The sequence below is a fragment of the Phocoena sinus genome, chromosome 9, assembly GCF_008692025.1.
Source record: "Phocoena sinus isolate mPhoSin1 chromosome 9, mPhoSin1.pri, whole genome shotgun sequence".
Classification (NCBI taxonomy): domain Eukaryota; kingdom Metazoa; phylum Chordata; class Mammalia; order Artiodactyla; family Phocoenidae; genus Phocoena; species Phocoena sinus.
This window is the reverse complement of record NC_045771.1, coordinates 57,242,948-57,270,384: the sequence shown is the minus strand read 5'-3', so window position 1 is coordinate 57,270,384 and position 27,437 is coordinate 57,242,948. Positions and strand designations below refer to the sequence as shown.

Genomic DNA, 27,437 nt, shown 5'->3' with positions numbered 1-27,437 from the left:
GCAATTTTGAGAAAGAAAAACAGAACTGGAGGAATCAGGCTGCCTGACTCCAGACTAAACTACAAAGCTACAGTAATCAAGACAGTATGTATGGTACTGGCACAAAAACAGAAATATAGATCAATGAAACAGGATAGAAAGCCCAGAGATAAACCCACGCACCTATGGTCAACTAACCTAAGACAAAAGAGGCAAGGATATACAATGGAGAAAAGACAGTCTCTTCAATAAGTGGTGCTGGGAAAACTGGACAGCTACGTGTAAAAGAATGAAATCAGAACACTTCCTAACACCATACACAAAAATAATCTCAAAATGGATTAGAGACCTAAATGTAAGGCCAGACACTATAAAACTCTTAGAGGAAAACATAGGCAGAACACTCTATGACATAAATCACAGCAAGATCCTTTTTGACCTCCTAGAGAAATGGAATTAAAAACAAAACTAAACAAATGGGACCTAATGAAACTTCAAAGCTTTTGCACAACAAAGGAAACCATAAACAAGACGAAAAGACAACCCTCAAAATGGGAGAAAATATTTGCAAACAAACCAACGGACAAAGGATTAATCTCCAAAATATATAAACAGCTCATGCAGCTCAATATTTAAAAAACAAACAACCCAATCCAAAAATGGGCAGAAGACCTAAATAGACATTTCTCCAAAGAAGACCAACAGATGGCCAAGAAGCACATGAAAAGCTGCTCAACATCACTAATTATTAGAGAAATGCAAATCAAAACTACAATGAGGTATCACCTCAAACCAGTCAGAATGGCCATCATCAAAAAATCTACAAACACCAAATGCTGGAGAGGGTGTGGAGAAAAGGGAACCCTCTTGCACTGTTGGTGGGAATGTAAATTGATACAGCCACTGTGGAGAACAGTATGGAGGTTCCTTAAAAAACTAAAAATAGAACTACCATACAACACAGCAATCCCACTCCTGGGCATATACCCAGAGAAAACTGTAATTCCAAAAGATACACGCACCCCATGTTCACTGCAGCACTATTTACAATAGCCAGGACATGGAAGCAACCTAAATGTCCAACAACAGAGGAATGGATAAAGAAGATGTGGTACGTATATACATTGGAATATTACTCAGCCATAAAAAGGAACAAAATTGTGCTATTTGCAGAGACATGGATAGACCTAGAGTCTGTCATACAGAGTTAAGTCAGTCAGAAAGAGAAAAACAAATACTGTATACTAACGCATATATGTGGAATCTAGAAAAATGGTACAGATGAACCTATTTGCAAAGCTGAAATGGAGACACAGACGTAGAGAACAAATGTATGGACACCAAGGGGGGATGTGGGGAGTGGGATGAACTGGGAGATTGGGACTGACATATATACACTACTATGTATAAAATAGATAACTAATGAGAACAGACTGTATAGCACAGGGAACTCTACTCAGTGCTCTGTGGTGACCTTAATGGGAAGGAAATCCAAAAAAGAGGGGATATATGTATACATATAGCTGATTCACTTTGCTGTACAGCAGAAACTAACACAACATTGTAAAAAACAAAACAAAACAAAAAACACAACAACACAAACATCTTGGTGAAAAAAGTCATTCTCATCTCCCAGGCATTTTATCATTAATACTAAATATGTATTTACACATGAAGACATATGTAATATGTATGGTATGAACGATGCCAACTTGGAACTAAGTAACTAGCACCCTCTAAATTGTGAAATACACAGAAGGGGGCTCCTTTACTACCATCCTCAGTTTTGTCTAATTGCTGCTAAATGGCCTTAATCAAATGGAAAGCTTAATACTATAAAACAAGCAAAGCTTGTGTTATCAGAATATATAATTTATCTTTCAAAGTTTCAAGTAATAAAATGCTGTGAAACCCTATGCTAAGATTATCACCAAAAATGGGCAGTATTTAAATGTAAAAAGACCAGTTAAGAATATGGTTTCTTGGCAGGTTTTGAGAATGGCTTTTACCAGTAAATTATTTTGTTTCTGCTGGTAGCTGTGTACCACGTCTTAAAAATAGGTTGGCTCTTTAACATTTACCCCCATCCTACACACACACACACACACACACACACACACATAAAATCACCCAGCAGTCTAAGTTACATTGATAGTTTTAAGGGTTCATAGACTTGGGCATCACATCTGAGCCACTTACAAGTGACTAGAAAACCCCTTCACTTCCAGCCAAGAGAGGGAAAGCTGGTTACTCAGATAACATCAGCCCAAAGCATGTTCTCCATAGGCACTCATTAGTTCCAGCGTATGGCAGAAACCACCAAATCATCATACTTGGTTGAATCCAGTTAAACCAAGCCAGACAACCTACTGTTCCTTTCACTTGCCCTATGCTCTTCTTTCATGCCATTGCTCAGGATATTTCCTCTGTATCCCTGTACTCAGCCACATACATCATGCTTCTTGAAATCCAAAACCAACTCAAAACTTGAAGGCTCCTCTTTTGCCTCCTTAAACCCTTAAAGAACTGTGTTGATCCCATTGACACTACTGTATATGTTGTTTGAACTTTTCTTATTCTACCTCTGATCATAATTAATATGACCTTACTAGGTTTCAAACTCTTTATAACCATATTTACCCTTGCTGAGCTGAACCCATTACTTGACTGATTAACAAAAGCTGGGTAATGACAAGGGAAACTGGTTTACACTAAGTCAGAGCACTAAGAAAGTGGAATCTTGCATCTTCTACCAGCATCCATGAAACAGTAACAGGCTAGCTTGTTAATCTGCAAGTAGGATAAAATTTCAGACCCTTCACAGTTCTTGACAATCCAAAGAGTAAATGGCAGGGAAAAAGGAAGAGACGGATAAACTTTCCTTATCTTTTGATCATTAAGTTTTGAATATTTAAAATTACCAAAACATTTTTTATTTTACCTTAAATATTTAGAAACCAATATATAACTCTTATATTTAAAAAATATATATAACTCATATAAAAAATTAGCTGGGTGCTACTATATAAGTGATAAGAATGTGACATCTGAATTCTTAGAGTATGTTAAAACTGATCTGATAAAGCAATCAAGTAAATAGCATTATTCCTCCAACTGAAAATGTTTCTCTAGTAAGAAAGGAAAGGTCCACTCACCTATCCAACCATATCAACCAAATTAACCTCAACAATCAATTAAATGTCCCTGTTTAATTTCCTTCACATGCTAAATATGCTTGAGTGACAAGCTACATAAATTAGTATTGATATGCTACCTTCTGGTATCTGACAATTAAGCTATTAAACATAAAATAATCAGCATTCATGTGCACAGGAAAAAGGATAAAAGCAGACACTACTGATGAGGAGCATAAGTTGAAACACACTTTCTAGAGGGCAATTTTGGAAATATAAACCAAAGCCTTTGGCAATGCAATTTTATTTTTCATTATTTATCCTAAAGAAATAATTAATGATGTGTGCAAAGATTTAGCTTTAACAATATTTACTACAGGGCTTCCCTGATGGTGCAGTGGTTGAGAGTCCGCCTGCCGATGCAGGGGACACGGGTTTGTGCCCCGGTCCGGGAAGATCCCACATGCCGCGGAGCGGCTGGGCCCATGAGCCATGGCCACTGAGCCTGCACGTCCGGAGCCTGTGCTCCGCAACGGGAGAGGCCACAACAGTGAGAGGCCCGTGTACCGCAAAAAAAAAAAAAAAAAAAAAAATTTACTACAGTGTTATTTATATTATTTCCAACTTTTGTCATTATGAACATCAAAGAATAAGAAACTGGTTAATTAATCCACAGGATCTCTTACAATGAAGTACTATCAAGCCACTAAAAGGTATGTGCATAGCATATTTACTGAAATGAAAAATTGTTTATAAAGCAGCAAGTGGAAAAAAATGTTCTAAATCTCTGTGTACAGCATAATCCTACTTTAAAAAGCTATTTGCTTATATACACATTAAAAGAACCAGCTCTGCATACAGAAATATTATTTTTTATTTTCTTCCTTTGCTTATCTGTATTTTTCTACAATCAGTGTTTTAGGTGTATAATTTAAAATACATGTATTTTAAGAGTAAATAGATTAATTAATGATTGCTGAATTTGAGCGACTACTTATATAATCAGTATTCTAACTCCATAAAGACTGTGAGTGATATAAAAACATATAAAGGACTAGTTTAAGAAGTCAGAAAACAGAAAAAGGATAAGGAGGCAGTTAATTCTACAGAAAACCCAAAACAAGATGGTTACTACAAATGAACATTACATTTAGCACTGAAATTCCTGGCAGCTTATCATCATAGAGAGTCTGTATACTCTCATGCTATTTGATAAGAGAAAATATATTAATCCTTCACAACAGAAAGTGCCCTGAGAATTTAAGAACAGAAATAGCTTTTTGTCTCAAAAGAGGAAATTTCTCTAGGCTCTTATATGAACATCAAAATAAACTATACCTTCAACAGAGATCTTACTAAAAATATTTATTGACCCTCAAACTGCCACTGAATTACAATTCAATATCAAGAGGTAGTATTTATAAGCATCAAAAATTTAAAAACTAGAAGAATGGAACATTTGATGAGCCTTTAGTTGGTCTTTCTATGATGTATGCATGTAAAAAACCTGTAAAAGTACATGGCATGGAGAAAGTGCTCAATGTTGGTTTTCTTTCCCTCTCACTTAATCAAATCCGAAAATTGATTAAGTCAACACTGCACAAGTTAGAGACGAAGAGGTCAATCCAATATATTTAAGAAACATTTACTAAACACCTCCAATGTGCCAAAAGGAGAAAATACATATTGAAATTATTTCAGAAAGCTTTTTCTAAAAGAAACATTACATTTTCCCCCAAAGTATTATTACATTATCAAGTTCATTTCAAAAACAGAACTCAGGGGCTTCCCTCGTGGCGCAGTAGTTGAGAATCCGCCTGCCGATGCAGGGGGCATGGGTTCGTGCCCCGGGCCAGGAGGATCCTGCGCGCCGCGGAGCGGCTGGGCCCATGGGCCATGGCCACTGAGCCTGCGCGTCCAGGGCCTGTGCTCCGCGATGGGAGAGGCCACAGCAGTGAGAGGCCCGCATGCCGCAAAAAAAAAAAACCAGAACTCAAAACTCATTAAAAGCATTTCGAAATGAACAGCTGAAAAATGGTTGAGAACACTGCAGCCAGCTTAGTCAGCTCTATTATCATAAAATTAATCAACAGTATCCTAATTAACATCTTGAAATAAGTTCCCAAGGGAAACCCATCAGCCTGCCAAAAAAAAAATGTTAAAAAAACATTTTTTTTAAAAAAACTGATGCATACTTCATAAACTTTCAAAAAACCTACAAAATGTTTCTCTACGAGGTCACTAAATAAAGAGCTTCCACTTGGTGTCTTTAAATCTCTCCACAAACTGGTGTGAACATGTAGGGTACATCAATGTATTGATAAACGCAATCACAAAGAGGCTTTTTAATCAGATAAAATAACCACTATGCCCCTTTACATTGGCCCTTGCCAGAAATGAGATTTAATTCTCATTTGAAACTTTTGCTTCTAAGGAGTAGTCCTTTACTTGTGCTTCAAGATAATGTACATATTTTTTAAAAGAGCCTAAATTACTGATCTAAAAACTCTTAAGTCGATACATTCAAGAAAAAACAGGAAACTAGACAAAGATAAACTATAAAAAGAAAAATTGTGCCTTTAATTAAATCACTTAGAAATTACAGTTTAGTAAAGAAAGTACATTCAGTTACAAAATGACTTCAAAAAGTTCAAAGTCAACTAAACTTTTAAACTTAGAGCAATGGTGACAGAACACAAATGGCAGACACTTCATAACGGGACAGTATGCTGCTGGCCTTAAGAACGCTGAAGTTCTCGGTTTACCAGAGAAAATAAAAAACAGAACACTAATTTTGCCCCAGGTTTCTTTGTAAAGGAATGTCCAAAAAGATGGAAAAAAAAGGGAGTTCAATTTCATTCTAGCCCATTTAGTAATAGACTGACATCTGTCAGTGGTTTAAAACAATACTGTGGGGCTTCCCTGGTGGCACAGTGGTTAAGAATCTGCCTGCCAGTGCAGGGGACATGGGTTCGAGCCCTGGTCCAGGAAGATCCCACATGCCACAGAGCAACTAAGCCCTTGTGCCTCAACTACTGAGCCTACGCTCTAGAGCCCGCGAGCCACAACTACTGAAGCCTGTGTGCCTAGAGCCCGTGCTCCGCAGCAAGAGAAGCCACCGCAACGTGAAGCCCGCACACCGCAACAAAGAGTAGGCCCCGCTCGCTGCAACTAGAATAAGCCTACGCACAGCAACGAAGACCCAACACAGCCAAAAATAAATTTATATTAAAAAACTTTATAAAATAATACTGTGAATAAGAACAAGCAGATGATTATCTCTTTTCATTTCCAATCTCTTTCCATTTAAAGGAAACAAAATGTTCCCCTGTTTACAGAAACACTATCCCTCTATCAACTCTGATCAGTATACTATTTCATTTATTTCAATCTTTTTTTATTTTAGCTTCTGTGATTATTACTCATAACCATTATCACTGTTTTCAAGTGCTCAGCAAACGGACAGAAAGGCTACTATAACCAGACCCTGTGCTGAGTAGAGGGGATCAACAGTAAGATCCGTTGCCACATTCCATAAGGCAGAGGGCCTGGTCTTTTCAAAAATGGGATGCCATGAAAAATATAAGAAGGGGAAGTGATTGTCTAAAATAAAAGACATAGACATATATACACACCAAATGTAAAATAGATAGCTAGTGGGAAGCAGCTGCATAGCACAGGTAGATCAGCTCTGTGCTTTGTGACCACCTAAAGGGGTGGGATAGGGAGGGTGGAAGGGAGACTCGAGAGGGAGGAGATATGGGGATATATGTATATGTATAGCTGATTCAGTTTGTTATACAGCAGAAACTAACACAGCATTGTGAAGCAATTTATACTCCAATAAAGATGTTAAAAAATAAAAAGAATAAAAGAATAAAAATAAAAGAGCTAAACTGATAAACTACCATATATAAAATAACAAGGTTCTACTGTACAGCACAGGGAACTATATTCAATAGCCTGTGATAAACCACAATGGGAAAAAATACGAAAAAGAACATATATACGTATAACTGAATCACTTCTCTGTGCAGCAGAAATTTTAAATCAACTATACTTCAACACAAAATTTTAAATCACTTATTTCAATTTTTAACATTATATTTAAACTTTTATCTACGATTAAGGACTTCCTTCAAAATACTGCTACTATACAGAGAAAACCAACTTCCCAAATGCCTCGGCTCTTCCTTCTCACTTCCAAAATCTGCCAGTCAACACCATGCACATATATCCTGAGGGCTCTGTTGTTTCTTTCTTACCTGACACTCGGTTGCCACATGTGCTCCTACACCAGTATTTCATCAATAATTATCAGTTAATTTTAATTAGGGCAAAAATGATTCCCAATTGCCATATATTGAAAAATTAAGAATTGTACATCCTAATACAAGGCTCCTTCACAAATCACCTCACTTGCCTGAGTTATGCCATTCCAGATCCTTGATATGTGTTCTCACCAGGAAAACATATTTAAGTTTCCTTCCATCAGCTTATTGATTGAACATCTAAGGCTTCCTTCCATTTTTCCTCTACTGAGCTAACCACTTTAATTTACAGAACTCAGTTACTAAAAGTCCACATCTTTTCATCAAACTAAATAAATAAATCTGATATGAGATAATCTCTTCCTAATCTTACCTGGTTTAAATAGGTCAAATATAACTCAATACTATAAAACAAATTAAAACCTACTTAGGCTTATAAGAGATATTCACATCCCTGTCTGCCAGTAACAGCACTGACTTAAATACTTCCAAGAAGCCTGAGGTAATTTCTAAACGTCCTTAATTTTTTATCAGGAATAGTGCCAAAGAAAGTGGGCCACCTTAAAATGCATCATATTCTTCATCTCATTATTCAGCTCCTCTAAGTCTGTTCTTTCAACATTAAAGAACCTAACATACCTAATTCTGTTAATAAGTATCAAACAGAATTCATGCTTTACCAGGCTTCCTTTAAAAGCAAATAGCACCCCCATTCTCCTAGAGGTTCATCATTCTCTTTCCCTCACACTGCATCAATCCATCAGCGAGAACAATTCGAAAGGAGAACCCAACTCAGTTCACTTCGCACCTGTGGATTATATTACCTACAGACCTATGTATCTTTAAGAATGAAAAAGAAAAATTGGTTACAGATGCTGACAGAAGCAACATTTATACACATGAAAAGACTGATTGAAAGTATGTAAGGAAAATCAGCAAAGATGATTGCTTTAAAGCACCCTAGATGCTCACAGAAGAGAGTTAAGACCCTGAGACAGAGGGGTACAAGAAGCTATAAGAGGGGAGAGAGTCCATTTAGAAGCAACCGCACTCCACAGATCTGTACCATCTCATCAACCTTTACTCTTTATGTGACTGAATCTTCCAGTTTCTCTATGAGGAAAAGAATAATATGGGAGAAAAACTGTTTGCAAACATATCTTCAAATAATAGGCTCTAAAATAAATGAAATATAAACTTAAAAACTAAAATAGATATGAACAATAATTAAGTTATGACATACCGTACAGAGATCCTTATATTGCAGCTTTTGGAATTTTGTATCTGTGTTTCCTGCACATAGTTCCACATAACCAAGAACAACTTGAAACACAGTATTATGAATGGCTTGGGTGAAGTGCATATGAAGTTGATCCATTGCTGTCTATGGAAAGAAAAAGCATACAACATAATCTCATATTATTAAAATAAATTTCAACAGATTTTAAAAACACAGGAAAAAATCTTTACCAATTTTAGCTACAGCACGAATAACTATTATACACAGAATTATAAGTGTTGATTATTTGCAAATAAGCCTGCAAATAACCAGAACATCATACCACTAAAAATAAACCTGAATTATGAACACTGCTCTGTTGCTCTGTATTTATCACTGGTACCCATCCTACCTTTTCCCAAACATGTCATGCATAATCACACCTTTGGATGCCTTCTGCCATCATTCCTTTACATTGTTCAGGATACTCAATGGTCATCTTCTCCGAGAAGCCTTTCCTGACTATCCTATATAAATCAGTACTTTGCATCACTCTATCCACTTACACTAATTTATTTCTTTAATGTTGGTCCCCCTCACTAGAAAGTAAGATACATGAGGGCCTATATCCAGGTGCCTGGAGCAATGCACATAGTAGGTACCCATAAATATTTAATGAGTAAAAGAATTCATCTAATGGGGGAAATCAGAAGTTATAGTTGTATTTTCAAAGGTCTTTAAACATGTCCCTCGAAATTACCAAATGTCTTCCTTCTAGTATTTTTCCCTAGGTATAGCTTCAGATACAAAAACTAATAAAGTACAATAAATAACCAAACTTCTTTATTCTTATTATAAAATGTAAATAGAGTTTAAATAGTTTGGTAAAGTCTTCAATTTCCTTCTAAGACAAGAGACCATTTAAGGGAAGAAAACATTTACACCTATCATGTTTGGATGTTCTCTAGAAAAATGTATAATCCTATATTTGCAGAAGATATAATTAATTTTCAAACTGTGGCCTCTACTTCAAATTTTTCAAGGAAGCTCTTGAGAAGTAAGAGTATGTAAAGCCATGCATCATGGGAGCAGTGAGGACATTCTGAGGATAATAGAATCCTTTGAAAAATCTGATAAATGCAACGGACCTGTTTTACAACAAATGTACATAATGCACAAAAGTTTACATACCACTTTGAGGGAGTCATGATGGCTCATCTAGGAACCATGAGGCTCCAAATTTAGAAGTTCTTATTCGGGACCAAGAGTTGAGGTAAAAAAGACTACAATTCTCTCCCACTGAATTACCTCATAATATCCTTTTAAAAAAACCTACATAGAATGGTGAAAATATTAAACTTGAGAAACACTTCATAGTTTAAAACAGACTTCTGTAATGGTTTTTTTTGTTTCTCTTTTTTTGTGGTACGCGGGCCTCTCACTGTTGTGGTCTCTCCCGTTGCGGAGCACAGGCTCCGGACGCGCAGGCTCAGCGGCCATGGCTCACAGGCCCAGCCACTCTGCGGCATGTGGGATCTTCCCGGACCGGGGCACGAACCCGCGTCCCCTGCATCGGCAGGCGGACTCTCAACCACTGCGCCACCAGGGAAGCCCCTGTAATGTTTTAATCACACTACACACACTCTGAGCCTATGAGATCATGTTATTATTGTTAATACAACATAAAAATTTACTTTGTTAAATGAAACTTTTTAAGCACTCTATATTAATAATAATATTCAAACTTAAGCAATCATGAAGATCAACAGATTCCTGATTAAGAAAAAAGAAAACATCCTTTCAAAACTAACCTGTGTTTTTCCAAGAAGTCGATAAGCTTGTTGAACCTTGGTATAATGGTTAATGTCAAAATTCTTGCAGATTTTGGACAGAGCAACATCCAACTGTTCCTGTATAATTAAAAGAGGAGGCAAGAGGTGGTTAAGGAATTATATTTTCAAGGTAGTAAGAAGAAAATATTAAGTAAAACTATTTTTCACTTTTAACTAATATCTAAACACATTTACTATTACACTGGATTTAATAGTCAAAAACAAATTTAAATAAAAATATAAATAAATTATAATTCTTATTACCAGCTATACTCAAGTTTATTGAGATGTTATTAATATATGAGTTTTTAAAAAAACATGCCTAGTGTCTCAAGGGACACAAAATAATTATCATAGTCTCTAAAGGAATTTTAGTTTTAAATTTTACTTAACTATGTTTCCTCCAGCATCTGCTAAAATCTTACAATTATATGAACTGAGTTTGTAGGACTACTGAGAAATAAAACAATCCTTCTGTAAATCACTGAAAAGCAATGATAATTTTCAAGAAAACTACACTGACCTTAAAAGTACATACCTCAAGGTACTGCCCTTTCATATCTAAATGTACCAACTTTGTTTATGGGTTTCTATCTCAATGATTTCATTTTAAGATAAATATTATTCTGTACTTATACAGAAAATTATAAGAATGAAAGAAACTGAGCTTTGAAAGAAAGTCCTCATTAAAATTTTCACGTGATTATTTACTTAAGGGATTTTCAAAGCAGTTCTATTTATGTTTATCAAATAAACTGTCATTCTTACAATTAGGAAATAATTGCATTTATGATCAAAAACTACTTTCACAAAAGTCATTTGAAAGTCTACCCTCAACTTTTCTAAGTACTCTCATCAGGAAAACAAAATAAAGTATCAGAAGAAACCAAATAATTCTTATTAAGTTTGTTTAAATGAACACTCTGCTTTGCAAAGATTCTGAGGAAAGAGATGAACTCTGAATAAATGTAGGAGGAAAAGGCTTTATGCTCACAATGACATAGCTTTTCCTTTCCAGTTTCTACATATTTGATGAATTGTATGAGATATTATTATGAGGTTTAGGAATTTAGGAGGGTTATCAGCAGCCAATAATCATTCTTAAATAAACTCACTAAACTAAAAAGGAGTAGCAGTTGATAATCAAAAAATAATTAATACATGGTTAAGTATTTTGCCTATAGTTTACATGAGAACACACCTATGACTAACAGTTTAGGGATCTTGCTGGATATGGTAATATTTTCAAATACTCTTTTCAGATCCCACCAGTCCTAAAGTATTATTGAGAGTACAAGTAAATTACCATTAACTTGACCATGCACAGATATTCCAAATGAAAAACACAAAGTATAGTGATGTAGAAACACTGATAATAACATGAAAGTCAAAACATAAGATGCATCTATGCTATTCAAAAACCTCTGAAAAGAAAAAGTCATTTAACTTAATATATAATTCTTCTTACCTCAATTTGCTCTAAAGTATCTTGCAGCTTTGAATTCAGTTCACTATTAAATAAAACAGAAATAGGTGTGTCAATCTTTAAAAGAGACAAACTGAATAATTAAATGCACAGATCAATAGTATGAGCAGTAAGTTGTGCTGCTGATCCTACAGACAGTACAAAAAGGCAAGAAAAATAAAAGGAAAAGAATTAGAAAGGAAGAAACAGAAGAGTCATCACTAGCTGCAACAGGATTGTGTGGGCAGAAAATCCTGAAGAATCTATAGATAAAACTAAGAATTTAAGAATTAAATACTGATAGCAAGTTTTAAAGATAATAAGTTTAATATAGATGAAAAGTAAAATGTCAAAAATAAAATTAATCTCTATATATTAGAAACAAAGAATTAGACAATGAAATTTTTAAAAATACAATTTCAAAAACCAAATACCTGGGAATAAATCAAATAAAAAATATACAATACAAAGTACAGCTAAAATAAAGATGACAACTACATAGAGGTATATACCATGTAAACAGACTAAAACCTTCAATATTGTTGATATCAGTTCTCACCAAAATGATCTCTAATTCTAATCAAAATCCCAGAAGGCTTTTTAATGTAGAAACTTACAAGCCGTTTCTAAAATTTATGTGGAAACTCAAAGGGCTAAGACCAGTCAAGAATACTGTGAAGAACAATGCTGTAAGACATACACTAAAATAGGTTAAGGCTTATTATAAAGTTACAGCAATAAGATAGTGTGGTACTTATTATAAGGATAAACAGAACAACAGAACAGAATAAAAACAAAGGGTAAAAGCCTTAAACAGATACTTGACAAAGGAGATATCCCATTGGCCAATAAAACATATAAATATGCACTCCATCAGGCATTCAGGAAATGCAAATTAAAACTGCAATAAGACACTATAACAAACGACCAGAATGGCTAAAAATATTTTTAAAAAATTAAAAATGACATCAACAAATGTTGGCAAGGATGTAGAACAAAAGGAACACGCAATTCAATCCTGGAGGAAGGGAAAACTGATAGCACCTTTTGGGAAACTGTTAACACCTAAAACTCAACACACAAATACTCTATGTCCCAGAAGTCCTAGATATGTATCTTTCATAAGTGCATACACAGTCCTTGCAGCATTATTTGTAATAGGCAAAATGAAGCAACTCAATTGTCTGTGAACAATTAAATGGGTAAAGTGAGATATATTTATGATGAAATACTATAGCAATGAAAATATACTACCTGAATCTCAAAAACATAATATTGGACAAAAAGAAGTCAGTTTGTATGAACGGAATCATACAGTATGTACTTTTTAAAGTTCAAAAAAGGCAAAACTAACGTTAGTGACAGAAGCCAGAACACTGGTTACCTTGGGAAAATAATGACTGGAATGGGGCATGAAGGAAGTTTCTGGGGTATTAGAAATGTTCTAGTTCTGTTTCTGTTTCTGGGAGGTAATTACACAATTATGCTCACTTTGTAAAAATATATTGAGTTATACACTTAGAATATGTGATTGAATCTGATTTTTTTCCCCTTTAATTCTCCCTAGGTCAGTTTTTTAAAACACTGATATTATTTGAATTATAATATCCCAATATTAAAAAAGACCTGTGGTATCTAACAAAATAAATACAATTTTAGAGAAAACATTTTTAACAAAAGAGGTTAAGGCAAAACTAAAATAAAACAGTAAGAACAAGTGGAAGATGTAGTTTAATACACCAAAATTATACAAGGTTTTTTACAACTGTCATCTGATTATAAATGTGACTCTCAAAGTCCTAGCAGCCAAAACAAATAGGGAAGCCCAGAGTACACAATTCAGTGTCCAGAATATCAAAACACACCGGTAACTCAAGAGAAAAAACAAAACAAAGAGAAAAAAAATCACTTTTGTTGGCATTAAGTGAGAGAGAAAATTTTGCCAGTCTTGATAAAGAGGATAGCAATATTTTATCTCCTAAGGAACAACACCCTTGGTAACAGCCTTACAGAATATACAATATGGATTCATGGACTCCTTGTCTTTGCTTCTTATAGAGCCTTTTAATGCAAACTGAGGAGATAACACCAAAGTGGTTTGATAGAGAGACAAACACAAATGCAAAGCAATTTGTCAGAAAAGTAAAACCAATAATAATACAAGTACCCAGTTTCTGATGGTCTCAAAGATAAACATCCAGAAACATAAAGGAAGACCATTTTCTACAAATATTATTTATCATAAGCATGCTTTTGATTAAGGTTGAGAATTGAAGATTATATTCTCCAGTAAACACTGAGAATGAACAAATCTTCAGGATTTGACAATCAACAGTGTAGGATTAATACCTTATTTTAAAAATTGGGGTCTCTAACCAGGATTTATGCCTGAAAAATAGCCACAGACATAAATATAGGTTAAGGAAATACCTGTAGGCAGGAGTGAGATTTTCCTTAAAAAAATGATTCTGAGAATTTCTGTCCGAAAAAGAATGAATGAATAAAAAAAAAAAGGAATGAGAGCTAAAGGCTTCAAAATAATACCTCTAAAAGGATAGCCATGATAGCACCTTAGCACTTAGAATTAAATAATTCCTCATTCCACCCAATTAAAAAAAAAAAAATCAGTATCAACTCCCAGAGTTGTTCCTTCTCCCATGTTCTCTTTTGATTCATATGACTACCACCCATTCAATCCAAGCTGGAAATTCCAAAGTCATCTTTAATTCTTCTCTCTCTTCATATATACTGGTACTCAGACCCTGATGATTCTACCATTTCAGTATTTCTCATATCCACCTATGCTTCTCCTTTATCAAGTTTGTGGTCTAAATCAAGTATTATCACTCAATAACCTCCTAATGAATCTCTGCAGACAACACACACATCCCACCCTTCAACTCATACATCCATTTATTTGACAAACACCATCGACCTGCATACCAAACATTGTACAACAAACTCCAAAAAGCTTTCAGGGACAGCTCTGAGCAGGGGTCTAACTCCAGACTGGATTTGGTCAACATTCTGTTTGATTTGGCAGAAGCATCATTTTCAATAGCTTGTATGTGAAAGGCTTTAGGCAAGGCCCAACAGTCCTGCAGACCTGACCATTTCCTGCTGTCATCTGGCAGCTTCACATATATGTTACCTGCCTGGTCCCTAAAGACATCTGAGTTTGCAGTTCCTAAGTAAAGCAGAAATAAAAATCACATTAATCCACTGCTTTAAAATGTTTGATGGCTCCCGATTAAACCAAGGATAAAGCCCCAAATTAGCATGGCACATAAGACTTAACAATTGACGTGAAAAATTAACTTCCCATTCACTTTTCAGTGCTTATACAGTTGACCCTTGAACAACAGGGATTGGAACTGCACTGGTCGACTTATAAGGGGATATTTTTCAATAGTAAATACTACAGTACTACATAATCCTCAGTTGGTTGAATCCTCAGAAGCAGAATCACAGACTCAGAGTATAATTTATAACTATATAAGTTATACATGGATTTTCGACTGAGCTGAGGGTTAGCGCCCTTCACCCCTACATTGTTCAAGGGTCAACTGTATTTTAGTCATATGGACTATGTGCAACTCCCCAAACAAACCCCAGACTTTCACACCCTCTGTTCTTACATATAATGTTCACAATAACTATAAAGTACATTCTCCTTTTCTCACTTGGGCCCAAATGTCCATCTATCTTCCAAATGTCATCTTTTCTCAGAAGTCTTCCTCTGTTGACTGTTCCCTTAAGTTTCACAATGCTCTGCTTACAGCACCCTGAATTATAGTAAAGAAATATCTGTGACTATCTGTCAGAGCAGACTGTGGCTTATTCCCCAGTGACGCCCCAGGACTAACTAAACTCACTGCCTGACTCAGAGCAGGTAATAAATATCTGCAAAGTCAAATTTGCACTTTAAACAAAAAATGACAAAAATTTACCATCATTCTTTCAGCCCCCATTTTCTACTTCAATTAAAAAAAAACTACAGAGATAAAAAAAAAAGAGAATGTTTTAGAAGAAAAAGAGTCAGACTAGACTCTGGGTCTACAGGTGCCTTAGTGAAAGAAAACGAGATAAGCAGAGTGGAAGCTGGTTCCACTCCTCTATCACAGAGGGCTCAGTTCACCTAAGGCTGAAGCTAGAGACACAGATATGGAGAGGCAAGAACACGCAGAATAATAAATATCAGAACTGGTAAACATATTCTCTCAGGGAATATTGTGAGTTTGAAGAAAAAAGGAATACATATAAACTAATTCATAGGCAAGAGTAATGACTTTTTCAGCTTCGCAATTGAAAAAAATGGGCTTTAGAGTTTATTTACAATGTTATTATAAATCTAGATGTTTTTATTGCTTCTATTATTTATGATTAAAATGATTTTATAGTCTATATATTAAGAGTTAATGCAAACATCGTAATGTAAATAGTATGCAGAAATTTTTAAATATAAAATTTATAAATCAAACATTTTGGTCTTATTAAAAATGCTCTCAGGGGCTTCCCTGGTGGCGCAGTGGTTGTGAGTCCGCCTGCCGATGCAGGGGACACGGGTTCGTGCCCCGGTCCGGGAGGATCCCACATGCCGCGGAGCGGCTGGGCCCGTGGGTCATGGCCGCGGAGCCTGCGCTTCCGGAGCCTGTGCTCCGCAACGGGAGAGGCCACAAGAGTGAGAGGCCCAAGTACTGCAAAAAAAAAAAAAAAAAAAAAAAAATGCTCTCAAAATCTACAACTGTAGTTTGATAACAGTTTGCTACTAATTAAAGATACATATGTAAAAATGTGATTAACGAGTGGACATATTAAATGTACAGCCTTTAAAGAAACCCTTAGCCATCATTTAGAAACCTGAATTCCAGTTATTTCAGTCAATTAATCAAAGTATGTAAAAAGGACCTATTCATAAACATTTGGATAAATAAAAGCTACATTACAGTCAAAAAAATTACCAGTTGTAAGATGAAAGGCTAAAAGCTATTAAAGGCTATCTGCAAGTGAATGGAATGAATCAAACAATTTTGGGGTGGCTTTTTTTTTTTTTTTTTTTGTGGTACGCGGGCCTCTCACTGTTGTGGCCTCTCCCGTTGCGGAGCACAGGCTCCGGACACGCAGGCTCAGTAGCCATGGCTCACGGGCCTAGCCGCTCCGCGGCATGTAGGATCCTCCCGGACCAGGGCACAAACCCACGTTCCCTGCATCGGCAGGTAACTCTCAACCACTGCGCCGCCAGGTAAGCCCCTGGGGTGGCATTTTTATAATCACTATAGAAAATATGAAAGATAACATCCATAAATAATTAAAAGTTTTCTTTTAAATAACTGATCTGGACACACACTTGCAAAATGCATATAAATCAAAATTTTGTACAAAGTTGACTTGCTGAAAGACAAGATAGTATGAAAGTAATTAGCCTCTTAATGATCTTTCCCTGTTCTGTTATTAAGCCATGTGATTTAAGACAAGTCTCTTAATAACTCTGGGCATCAGCTTCCTATGCAAAAGTGGGCTGGATCTAAAAGGTTGCTTCTAGCTCTGAAGTTTCAAGATTCCATTATATGCTGAACACCAGTTACCCAATTACTACATCTTTATATATGGTTCAGTAGAGTGCTAAAACTTCTGAAATACACGTAAGTAAAATACACTGTTCAGAAATCCCTGACCTAACCCAGAACACTATCATTCACCACAGAGAAAGCCTAGAGTCCATTACTAAGGACACTAAAAATGTTCACAACATCTCCAAACTTTATGAAATGTAATTCCAGAGCAGATGTCAGGCTGAGGAACCAAATCTAGCCAACTGGCTATGTTTCTAAATAAAGTTTTATTGAAACACAGCCATATGCATTTGCTTACATATCATCTAAGGCAGCTCTTGGTCTTCAAGGGCAGAGCCAAATAGTTGCAACCAAGACCTATGGCCTACAAAGCTTAAAATATTTATTATCTGGCCCTTTAAAGACAAAGGCGCTCTGCCAACCCTGTGCTAGAGCTCAGCAGAAGACCTTTTAGTTGGTCAATTGATCAAAGTTAAAACAAGAATATTTATGTGTACTGAATATTTTAACTAAAATTGTATAAATGTACTTCATTCACCCATTTCTGATTTCGAGCCAAGGTCTTGTCTTTTCATTTGACTGGAGTTTTAAATTCTTAGTCTCATATGAGCCAAATGACTAGTAAGTTGTCTGTAATTTCAAGTTTCAGTTTCTCAAAAGTGAAACAGGAGCTTAAAAACAAATGCAAAACAATCCAAATGTCAGATCACACTGCTACCTTATATGCCCCAATTTTTTATGAGTTGTTTCATCTACAAAAAATTCAAAAGGAAATTTATTTTTAACAATATGTTCTGTTTTTACAATGCATTCAACTTACTTTCAAAAATTGTGTTTCATCTCAGTTTATTTACTTAAACAACATAAATACAGTAACAAACACAACTGGCAGAAATAGGTTTTAGGAAAAAATACAATTAACTCTAGTAAGAATATAACTCAGATACTGGAGCAGAATAATATAAATTGGCCAATTAGCCATGAGTCCCACTACACATAACAGCTATCACACTGGTAGACAGTCTAGCATAGTTGTGGTTTAAGAACAACAAGCTCTGCAACCCAACAGATCTAAGTTTAAATCCTGGCTTTGCCACTTATTTTACAGAGCATCGACATCCTCATCTATAAAAGAGAGACAATAACAACACCTCTGAGGAATATTTTGTTAATGCTAAATAAGAAAAAGTAAGGAAAATGACAAGTACAGCGCTTGACACATAGTAAAGGCCAAAATTTTTTAAGTATTATTATACCATCATCATTATCACCATCATCAGGATTCAATATTTTAAAGCTGAAAAATAAAGCTTTAGTGAGAAAACCTTATTAAAATATAATTTAGAATTACTGTATAGTCAGTGCTGCCTTAGCTAATGGTGCCTAGCTTCCACTCCCACTCCTATAAATGTCAGTATTTCCCATTCCTGCTGGGGTTTGGGAAGTGAGCCATTCACAGCCTGAACATCTCTGATGGCTTCTGTTTATGCACTCTGTGCTGTTAACTGGCGTATTATCCCACAGTCTGCCTGTTAACTGCCTGTTATTACAAATTCCTAGAGAAATAAATTTCAAGAGTTCTTGGTATAACAAGTAACATAACATCTCATGCAGTTAAGCATTAGTAATACTTCATTCTTGTCTCATCATCTAGGAGTAAAGAGTGACACAGGACTTTTCTAGACAGGTGAAAATTTATAACTTCAAGTAGAAAAAAAATCCTAAAAATTCTAAAGGAAAGACACTATGGTGGAATGAGAATGGGAGTAGCATCTGACTTTGTCCTACAAAACGGAAGGCTGGAATAGACAGCTGAGCAATGCCTTCCATTTTCTAAGGAAAAAAATAATTTTTCTTTCAATTGTGTATGGACTAAATTAAGGTCATTTCAAAATCTGAACACTTACACCCATGTATCCCATATCAAAAAAAATAATTTTCAGAGCGTTAACTATAACAACACAGGACAAATACACAAAAAAGGAATATTACAAAGAAATGATAGCAGCCGAGTCATACCAAAAAGGTGAAAAATGTTCAACAGAAATAGAAAGACACTAATGGATTTTGATTTTCGTTCAGAGACAAAGGATTAATTTTCCTTTTTTATAAGTCCAATCACTCAGTTCTGCAGATAACATTTAAATAAACATAATATAGTAAATATGATTTCTATTAGGTTAGTTTTTTTAGAAGTAACCTGTTAGAAAACGCACAGATTTAATTATAGTTGTGAAAAGAATATAAACATTATAAACTTCACCAAGTAAAAATAAGAGTTTCACTAACAAAACTTGGAAGATGGAGAAGCAAATAGAAGGAAAATGTATACCAAACACCTATCTCTTATTTATTTTTATTATGGGGAGTAAACAGTCAGAGCATCAACAACTACCTACAGTGATAAATCAGGAAAAAGATATTCTCATGTAGTTAAATTACAGTGAAATCTATTAGGAAAAAAATTAATAAGCTGTAAAAACAGTTTATACTAGGTAGTAGGAAAGGGAATGATGGGTGGGCACAAAGAAAAACCTTTACCTTTTAAGACGTTTTGTTCAAGTATTATGTTTTGTGTAGATTTCACTTTAATTTTAAATGGCACTGTGTAGGGGAGGAAGCCAGAGGAAAAGAAGTTAAGATAAAACATAAGGAATGCAGGTGGTGTCCAAATAGCATGGTATCAATAACTCAGCCCAAGCCAATCAAGCAACAGCGACTTCAGATCTACATATGGGTGTAGCTAAGCAGGCCTGGTGATCCTGCACAAACACTCACTGCTCAACACTGCTCCAGGTAAGGTTCCTGCACTCCCCCTGCCTGAGTCTAGAGAAAGAGAGCAGGCACTGCTTGCTAAGCTGAAATCAAGGGCAACAGGGGAAGAATAGTCCCTAGTACTGCTGTATTTGTACCTAAAAGCTGTGCTCATTATTCTGTGATTTAAAGTTCTAAAACCTGCAGTTTTCTTTCAACTGCCAAGATCATCTTCAGAGAAAAAAATAAAAGGATATTTTAAAGATTAAGAGAAATTAAATCCATCTGTGTATGTTAAAATGTAGTACTCAACAAACTAGTTCAGTTGGTACACAAACTTTTCAGAGCATAATCCAGCATGCTCTCAGGTACATTCCAGTAGTTTCTTTCAAATGAAATTTTAAAAAATAAAGAAGTTCTGACTTTTAATAACTTTTCTTGAAACTAATTTAGATAAATGTCAAGTGATAAAGAAATTAAATGCTTCATTCAGACGTATTTTAACATAAACACACTGATTCTTATTCCCAGTAAATCCCAACTATATAACTCTCTGTCAATCAACTCAAGAAATGTCAAATAATGTAAAAATGGACCCTGTCAGTTATCAAAGTGAACAAAACTGGTGTTACAGTATCTTTTACTAAAGATGCTTGAAACACAGCACATCTCAAGGAAGACACAAGGTATTGAAGAGCTACCAGTTTTCTTTCATTTTTCAATTAACTGGGTATACCAAATTGCTTGGTACTTCATGTATTAAACTACATAGTCATATAACCTGAGACTTACTAGGTAAAGAGTCAATGCCTCTTTATGCAGAAGCAAATTTGTGAATTCTCTTTTTTTCTATTTTCAGAATCATAAGTCAACCCTCAGTTGTTCCATGTAATCTACTCCTAAGACCACAGAGTCTCTGCCTTCTACCAAGTACTTCATTTCCAATAAAGGAGCAATGTGACTAGGAAAGAAAAGAGGAACATACAATCTACTAAAGAAAAATTAAGAAGTGCATGAGTAGATACACTGTACATATGACTTTGCCTGCAACATAAAAACAAAAAAACACCACACAAGAATTCAGAAATGCTCAGAATCATGGAATGATTCTCTTAAAGGACATTTCTTAAAAAGAATATATTTCTCGATTCTCTAACCATCAACAGGAATAAAAATACATTTAAATGTTAAAGAAAATAAGAGTGTGAATTCAGTTGGAAATGACTATTCCTATGATTACCAGAGTGTCAAATGACTTTTCACCCTGATGCACTCAGGTCCAAGCAAAGATTGAATCTTGCCTTTGCTAAATTCCACAGATCCAGGTAAATTAAAAGAATGTTTAAAGTGTTGGTGAATTATGTCTGAACAGACCCAATGAAAGAGCTCAAGAACAGGTTCAATACTGATTGTATTCAGTAGACCAGAGGAAAAAGAGCAAAACAAAAATAAATGCATAGAATAAGAAAGGGGCATCTAATTAATAAAGACAAAAATAAAAGGAAATTAGAATAAAATTCCTTTCATTTTTGTGGACTCAATCTGTCCCACATATCAACTAATGCTATTTCTATTTCCTATACCACATTATCTACAGGAAGTGAACAAACCTATGTTCTCCCAACGAGGAGCTAACGGGTGAAATAAGAGGTGAAGGGAGAAGGGGATTGGGTCAGGCAGGATGAATGGTGGCAGGCAAAGGAAACACTGCTCTATGTGGGGGAGAAGAATTGCTGGTGGAGGGCCTATCATCACCACCAAGCATTTCCAACTAACAGCTCTGCTTTTGGAGCCACCCTGATGTTGTCACTAAATCACCAAGTTAAAAACACAACTCTAACGGATTTCCGGGAAGCCTAAGATAAAATCCCACTACAATGAATTCCTTAGGACATTTTAATGTATCTGTGCATGTATTTTTACCTATTTTCAGAATATAAGACAAACTTTTCTTATTACTGCATGTATGACTCATATATGTAAACACAGCATGCTGCTTATATACCGTATTATCTAAAATAAAACAATGATTAATTTAAATCATCATTACAGATCTTTTTGATCAAAACTTTTTACCAGGTCAGATAACTCCTCCACATATCACTATATACATAAAAATGAAAAAGTGTTTAGAAGCCACTTCACGCTAACTTGAAAAAGCCCAAATAAGGATTTCTTTCAGTTTTTTATAGTTAACTCTCACCAAGTAAGATATTTACTTTAATAAACCTAAAATAAAAATTTTAACTAATGGAAAAAATGAAGTGTCAACATGTCACCTGCACCCTCAATCTCCTGCCAACAAATTTCCAAACTCATTCTTTCCTATTATAATAGAATGGTGACTTTTTCGAAGTCAATCTCTCCAATAATCCCTACGAAGCTTTATTATTATGTTCTCTGTCTTATTTTTAACCTCTCACTCTTTCTCATTGATTTTCAAATATTCAGGTTGCTCCTTCTCAATTCCACATCTCTCCTCCATATAAAATTTCCTCATCCTACACTTACACTTCAACCAAATCTGTCCCTAACAAGGTCAACTCTCATTTCTTTGTTGCTATAAACGCTATAGATATTTTCGTTCTCATGTTGCTTGGCATCTCTGCAACAAAGACTCATCATGATACCCGTAATCTCGTATCTACAACACCTCGTACCTTGGTTTAGCTAATCCCTCCTGCACCTCCTTCAGGTCCTCCTTAGTCTTGACCCCCTAAGGAAAATTAGATCCCAATGCTTCCACCGTATGCTCAACTTCCTTCTCTATAAAGCCCCATTCCAGTTGGGCCTACTTCAATCCAAATCCATCTTGATAGACTAAGCACTCTAGAAAACCGTGGATTATACTGATTACATTATATGTGGTTCATCACTATACAGCCAATTCCAAAACAAACCACCTAGCATATAATAAACGCTCAGTAAATACATAACTGCCTGAAGTATTTTGAGCCAATCATAAATATGCTTTTCTCATTCTAACAGATTTACCACCACGAAATGAACTAAATGAGCGCTATGCTTCTTCAGGAGCCAGAAGGCCTTGCTAGAAATTTTCAAATATATTCACCATATTAGAGCTAATTCACTATTCACCCAACTTAATAAGTATAAATGACATAATCAAGTTTTTAATAGTGACAGTTAATCACTGTCAAAATGGATAAAATCAAAATATTACTGGTACTACCCAACTATGCACTTCTTAATCAAATAAAAAGTGGTCGCTTCAATATACATAATCCTAAAGAAAAAAAAATATCATCTCTAGGGGGAAAATACCTAGTTATTCTATACCCAGCACAGACCTATGATGTGAGAGTATATTAAAAGAAAAAAATTAATCCAAAGCTGTATTAATGTTTTGTCCTTTCATAATCCTTTTATTTTTTCAGATACTAGCAATCAACATCTACAATATCAGTGCATCCTGCTCACTGAGTGCCAGATTCTCCATACAGGGGAGACTAAGGGACTCATTCTAGGCTAAGTATGAACTTAATTTGAAACTGGGTTTCCTTGGCAAGCTCACTATTTTCCCTAGATTTTATATTTATTTTTGATGCTTTTAGAGGAATGGCGGAAATTACACTTGAGGATTAGAGATTCCTCAAGGTACTGTCACAACTAATGCAAAACCTTCATTTTAAGCAGACCAAAATCCATTAATAAAGTTAGAACTAAGAGCAGAGGATGCAGCAGCTATTTTTACATTGTACATTTTATAAATAAACAGAAGATATAATCATTAAATACAACATCACTTAAATATTACAAAGATGACTCCTACACAAAGTGAAATCACTTTAAGTTTTCCAAAAGAATTCTTATCATGATGAGCCAACAATTGAACCATCTGGATCTGAAAAGCAAACTGCAACAGAACTCTCAATATTTATAATCTGGGCATAGTTAAGGAGGAAGAATTCTCAAGAGCTGCAATGGAGACATGAACAGATGAATTTATTCTCTACTACTCCATAAAAATGAAATCAATAAGATTGGAAAAAACATGAAAAAAAGTTTCAATGAGGTGACAAGAAAAAGGATTAGAAAGTATCTGATCTTTCAAACCTTAAGAGTTGTTATTTATAATTTTACTGTGCTGCTCATTTACAAATAAGAAGGCTAAACTAGAACATAGCACTTAATATTAATATTCAGTGTTTATTACCATTGTATGTTACACAACTCCTATATAAAAACTGACAATAAAGTCAGCTTTAAAAATTTTACATCACCTTACCTTATGCAACTATAATGTTTAAAAGTGCTGGCAGCTTTCTGACATTCCAGGCACAGCTGAATAGCTCCCGGATAGTCTTCCTCCTGAATCAACAACAGAAGTCATTAGGCTGGAAACATTTTTCTTAAAGCTTCTGAAAAAGAAAAATCTCTGTTCATACTCTATCCAAAGTTACAGCACCAGAAAATTTTAATTCCTCTCAAATAAGGATCATAATACCAACAACAGATAAATAGTGAAATATACCAAACTAGTAAAATGTAACAAAGCAACTACCTCCAGGCCTAAAATGTATCCATGAAAAAAATATGCTGTTCCCTTAAAAACACAGTAATAGCTCTCTGAGACCATGACATGTAGATAAAGCCTACAAAGAAGTACAAGCTGCTTCAGAGGGAAGGAGTTCTTTAACTGTTAACATTCTTCTTTCAGTAATGTTTATAGAAAATGTTCCAAAACAGTATGCATTCTACTTGTAATCAACATTCAACAGTTCTACTATCATGAATCCATAAATATTCTTAAACAAATAAATTTGGAAAAAAGTGAAATATTCATTAATGGCCCCAAATATTCCTAAACAGTAATTTAATGGCAAATGAATTTTTCATTTCTCAAACCCTAGTTTTAGTGGTAATAGTTTAGAAGTAATACAGTGATTATACAGAAAATCATTTTAAAAAGTTCCTGAAGTTCATATCTAAATTCAACAAAAGCAATTCAAACCACAAGGGATGCTGAGATGATGACAAAGTACCTACCCAAAGGTGCTCGAGTATTATGGGGAAACACGTAATACATTAGGCTTTGGTGAAACTTATAACGGATGTATACAGACAATGCTAAGAAAGCATCAAACAGAAAACAGATGGCTCACTCAGAAAATCAATTAATATATGAGACACCAAACATAACTAATCTATGACATACTCCTCAAATCACTACTTTATGTTAGACACAAAAGATAATTTCATTGCTATTTGGGCACAGATATAATAATCAAAAGATACTGAAGTTAACATTTCCCCCAATAATTTTTTCTAAATGAAGTATATCATATCAATAGAAAAAGATGCACTAGAGCAAGTTCCTTTACATGTCTAAAAATGCTCTTCAAACCACATACCAATTTGAGAAAAATGCACATCTGAATTTTTTTCACAATAATTCTCTATTTAATATTATTAGGATCACCAAATTTCAAAGCCTTGTAAACTTACCTCCAGCATTTCACTTAAGCGGACATCTGTTCTTTGCTGAAAAGAACATAAATCAAAAGGTAAAATCTGTTTCAACCATAAAATTAAGCTTTAACTTTTAAAAAAAGTAACCTGTATGTACCAATGTTTTTATAGTTCTCAGAGATTTCAGAAGTCCAATCAGCAACTGACGTTTCCTTTGATTTGCAAGAAGGCCTAAACTAGCTTGAGTAAAACCTTCCTTTGCAATATTCAAGTGTCTGTAAAAGTGAAAAATAAACAGTTAAGTTTTTCTAGTATAATAAGAACACTATCCACACAGAACAATTAGGCAATTAATGAGATAGTATCCTGAATTGCTCTTAAATTTGGGGACTGTGAGCACTATTTGACAAATTTATTCAACGGCTCAAACTAAACCAGCATTACTTGAAGCATGGTGCGTGGTCTGATACCAATCTTCAAACTGTTACTGATCTACCACAAAAGTACAGAAATTGAGAATAAGCATTTAAAAACATGTAGAAGAAAAGTTGACAAAATAATTTTTTGCTTGATGAATCTAATAATAAAAAAATTTTTTTAAACACACAGAGCAAAAGTTAACACAATAATTTTATGCTTGATGAATCTGATAATAGAAAAAATGAGACTATTTTATATGTGTTTGGTTGGGTCTTTTTAAATTCATTTTCCTAGTAATTTGTTTTTATTACATTTTACAAAAACAATAGTCTGTAACAAGTTGGAAATTAAAAAAGAAAAAAAAAAAGAAGACTGGTTCTTCACCAAAGACAGTTTGAGAAGCACGGATTTAAGCAACACAAAAACAGTAATATTTTTAATCCATAACAAGATTTAAAGACATTTCTCACAGACCTTCTTAGTGCAGTTTTTAGACCATTATATATGTTCAGTTAATGAATGGCATTCTATAAACCGCAATCATCATAAAAAAAATCAATTTTCCATGACAGTTTCAGAGTTTCTCTTAAATGTTACTCAGCTTGAACAAAGTATCATCAAATGCAATACCTCCTCCCATTTGTGCAGATAACAGCAGCTAACTGAAGACCTGTCTGTAATGAGGTAACTCTTTCAAGTTCCTATGGAAAGATTAGGTGTAGGTTACTGTTTGAGGCATTTTATTTTTCTTTCTTATTGGTATGGTTCTCTAACAAAAACTTTAGTGGGCTTCAAAGAAAAGCCTGCTTGGAAAACAAAGTAGCAACAAAAATATCTGAACTTGAACACTGTTGGTATATTTTTCCACAAAATTATTTTAAATAACCACTTTCAATTGATTTTCACAATGGCATGTGACAAAATATTTAGGCAGTATTGTTTATAAGGAAATCTAGACCCAACCTCTTTAGATGGGCGTAAATAAATACTAATAATATATCCGTTTAAATGTTTCTATCCAACAGAACTTCATGAGGTAATCAAGGATATGACAAATATGATTTGTTTGCTAAGGTGCTTTGACAATGAATGTCTTCATTTGAACACTGTTAAGATATTTCAATGGATTTTGAAGTCTCTTATTTTCTGATGAAAGGGCAGATTCAGCTAGACAGTTCCAATTTTATCATATTTTAAAGGCAGACTGAGCAGTCATTATTAATGATCTATGAGTTACAAAGTGCACTGAAGCAATTTTCATTGCCTCTTCAAGTTAGGAAAACCAAATAGATTACTTTAGAATCAAATATAAAAACTCTTCCACTTCTTGCAGTTTGGTAAATTCCCCAAATGACAG

At 34.7% G+C, this 27,437-nt stretch overlaps 1 protein-coding gene across 3 annotated transcripts in view; it reads right to left on the bottom strand.

Moving 5' to 3' along the window:
- VPS50 (VPS50 subunit of EARP/GARPII complex) overlaps window positions 1-27,437 on the bottom strand; it is a 141,254-nt gene that overhangs the window by 88,503 nt on the left and 25,314 nt on the right. For all 3 annotated transcript variants that reach the window (XR_004351529.1, XM_032643673.1, XM_032643674.1), the window contains exons 6-12: window positions 26,711-26,781; window positions 25,818-25,935; window positions 25,697-25,732; window positions 24,477-24,559; window positions 11,904-11,946; window positions 10,415-10,513; window positions 8,628-8,768 (exon numbers count right to left, since the gene is read on the bottom strand). Coding sequence is in view for 2 of the 3 variants with exons in the window: in XM_032643673.1 (XP_032499564.1) it covers window positions 8,628-8,768; window positions 10,415-10,513; window positions 11,904-11,946; window positions 24,477-24,559; window positions 25,697-25,732; window positions 25,818-25,935; window positions 26,711-26,781 (591 nt within the window). In the remaining variant the exon portion in view is untranslated. The remainder of the gene's footprint in view (window positions 1-8,627; window positions 8,769-10,414; window positions 10,514-11,903; window positions 11,947-24,476; window positions 24,560-25,696; window positions 25,733-25,817; window positions 25,936-26,710; window positions 26,782-27,437) is intronic.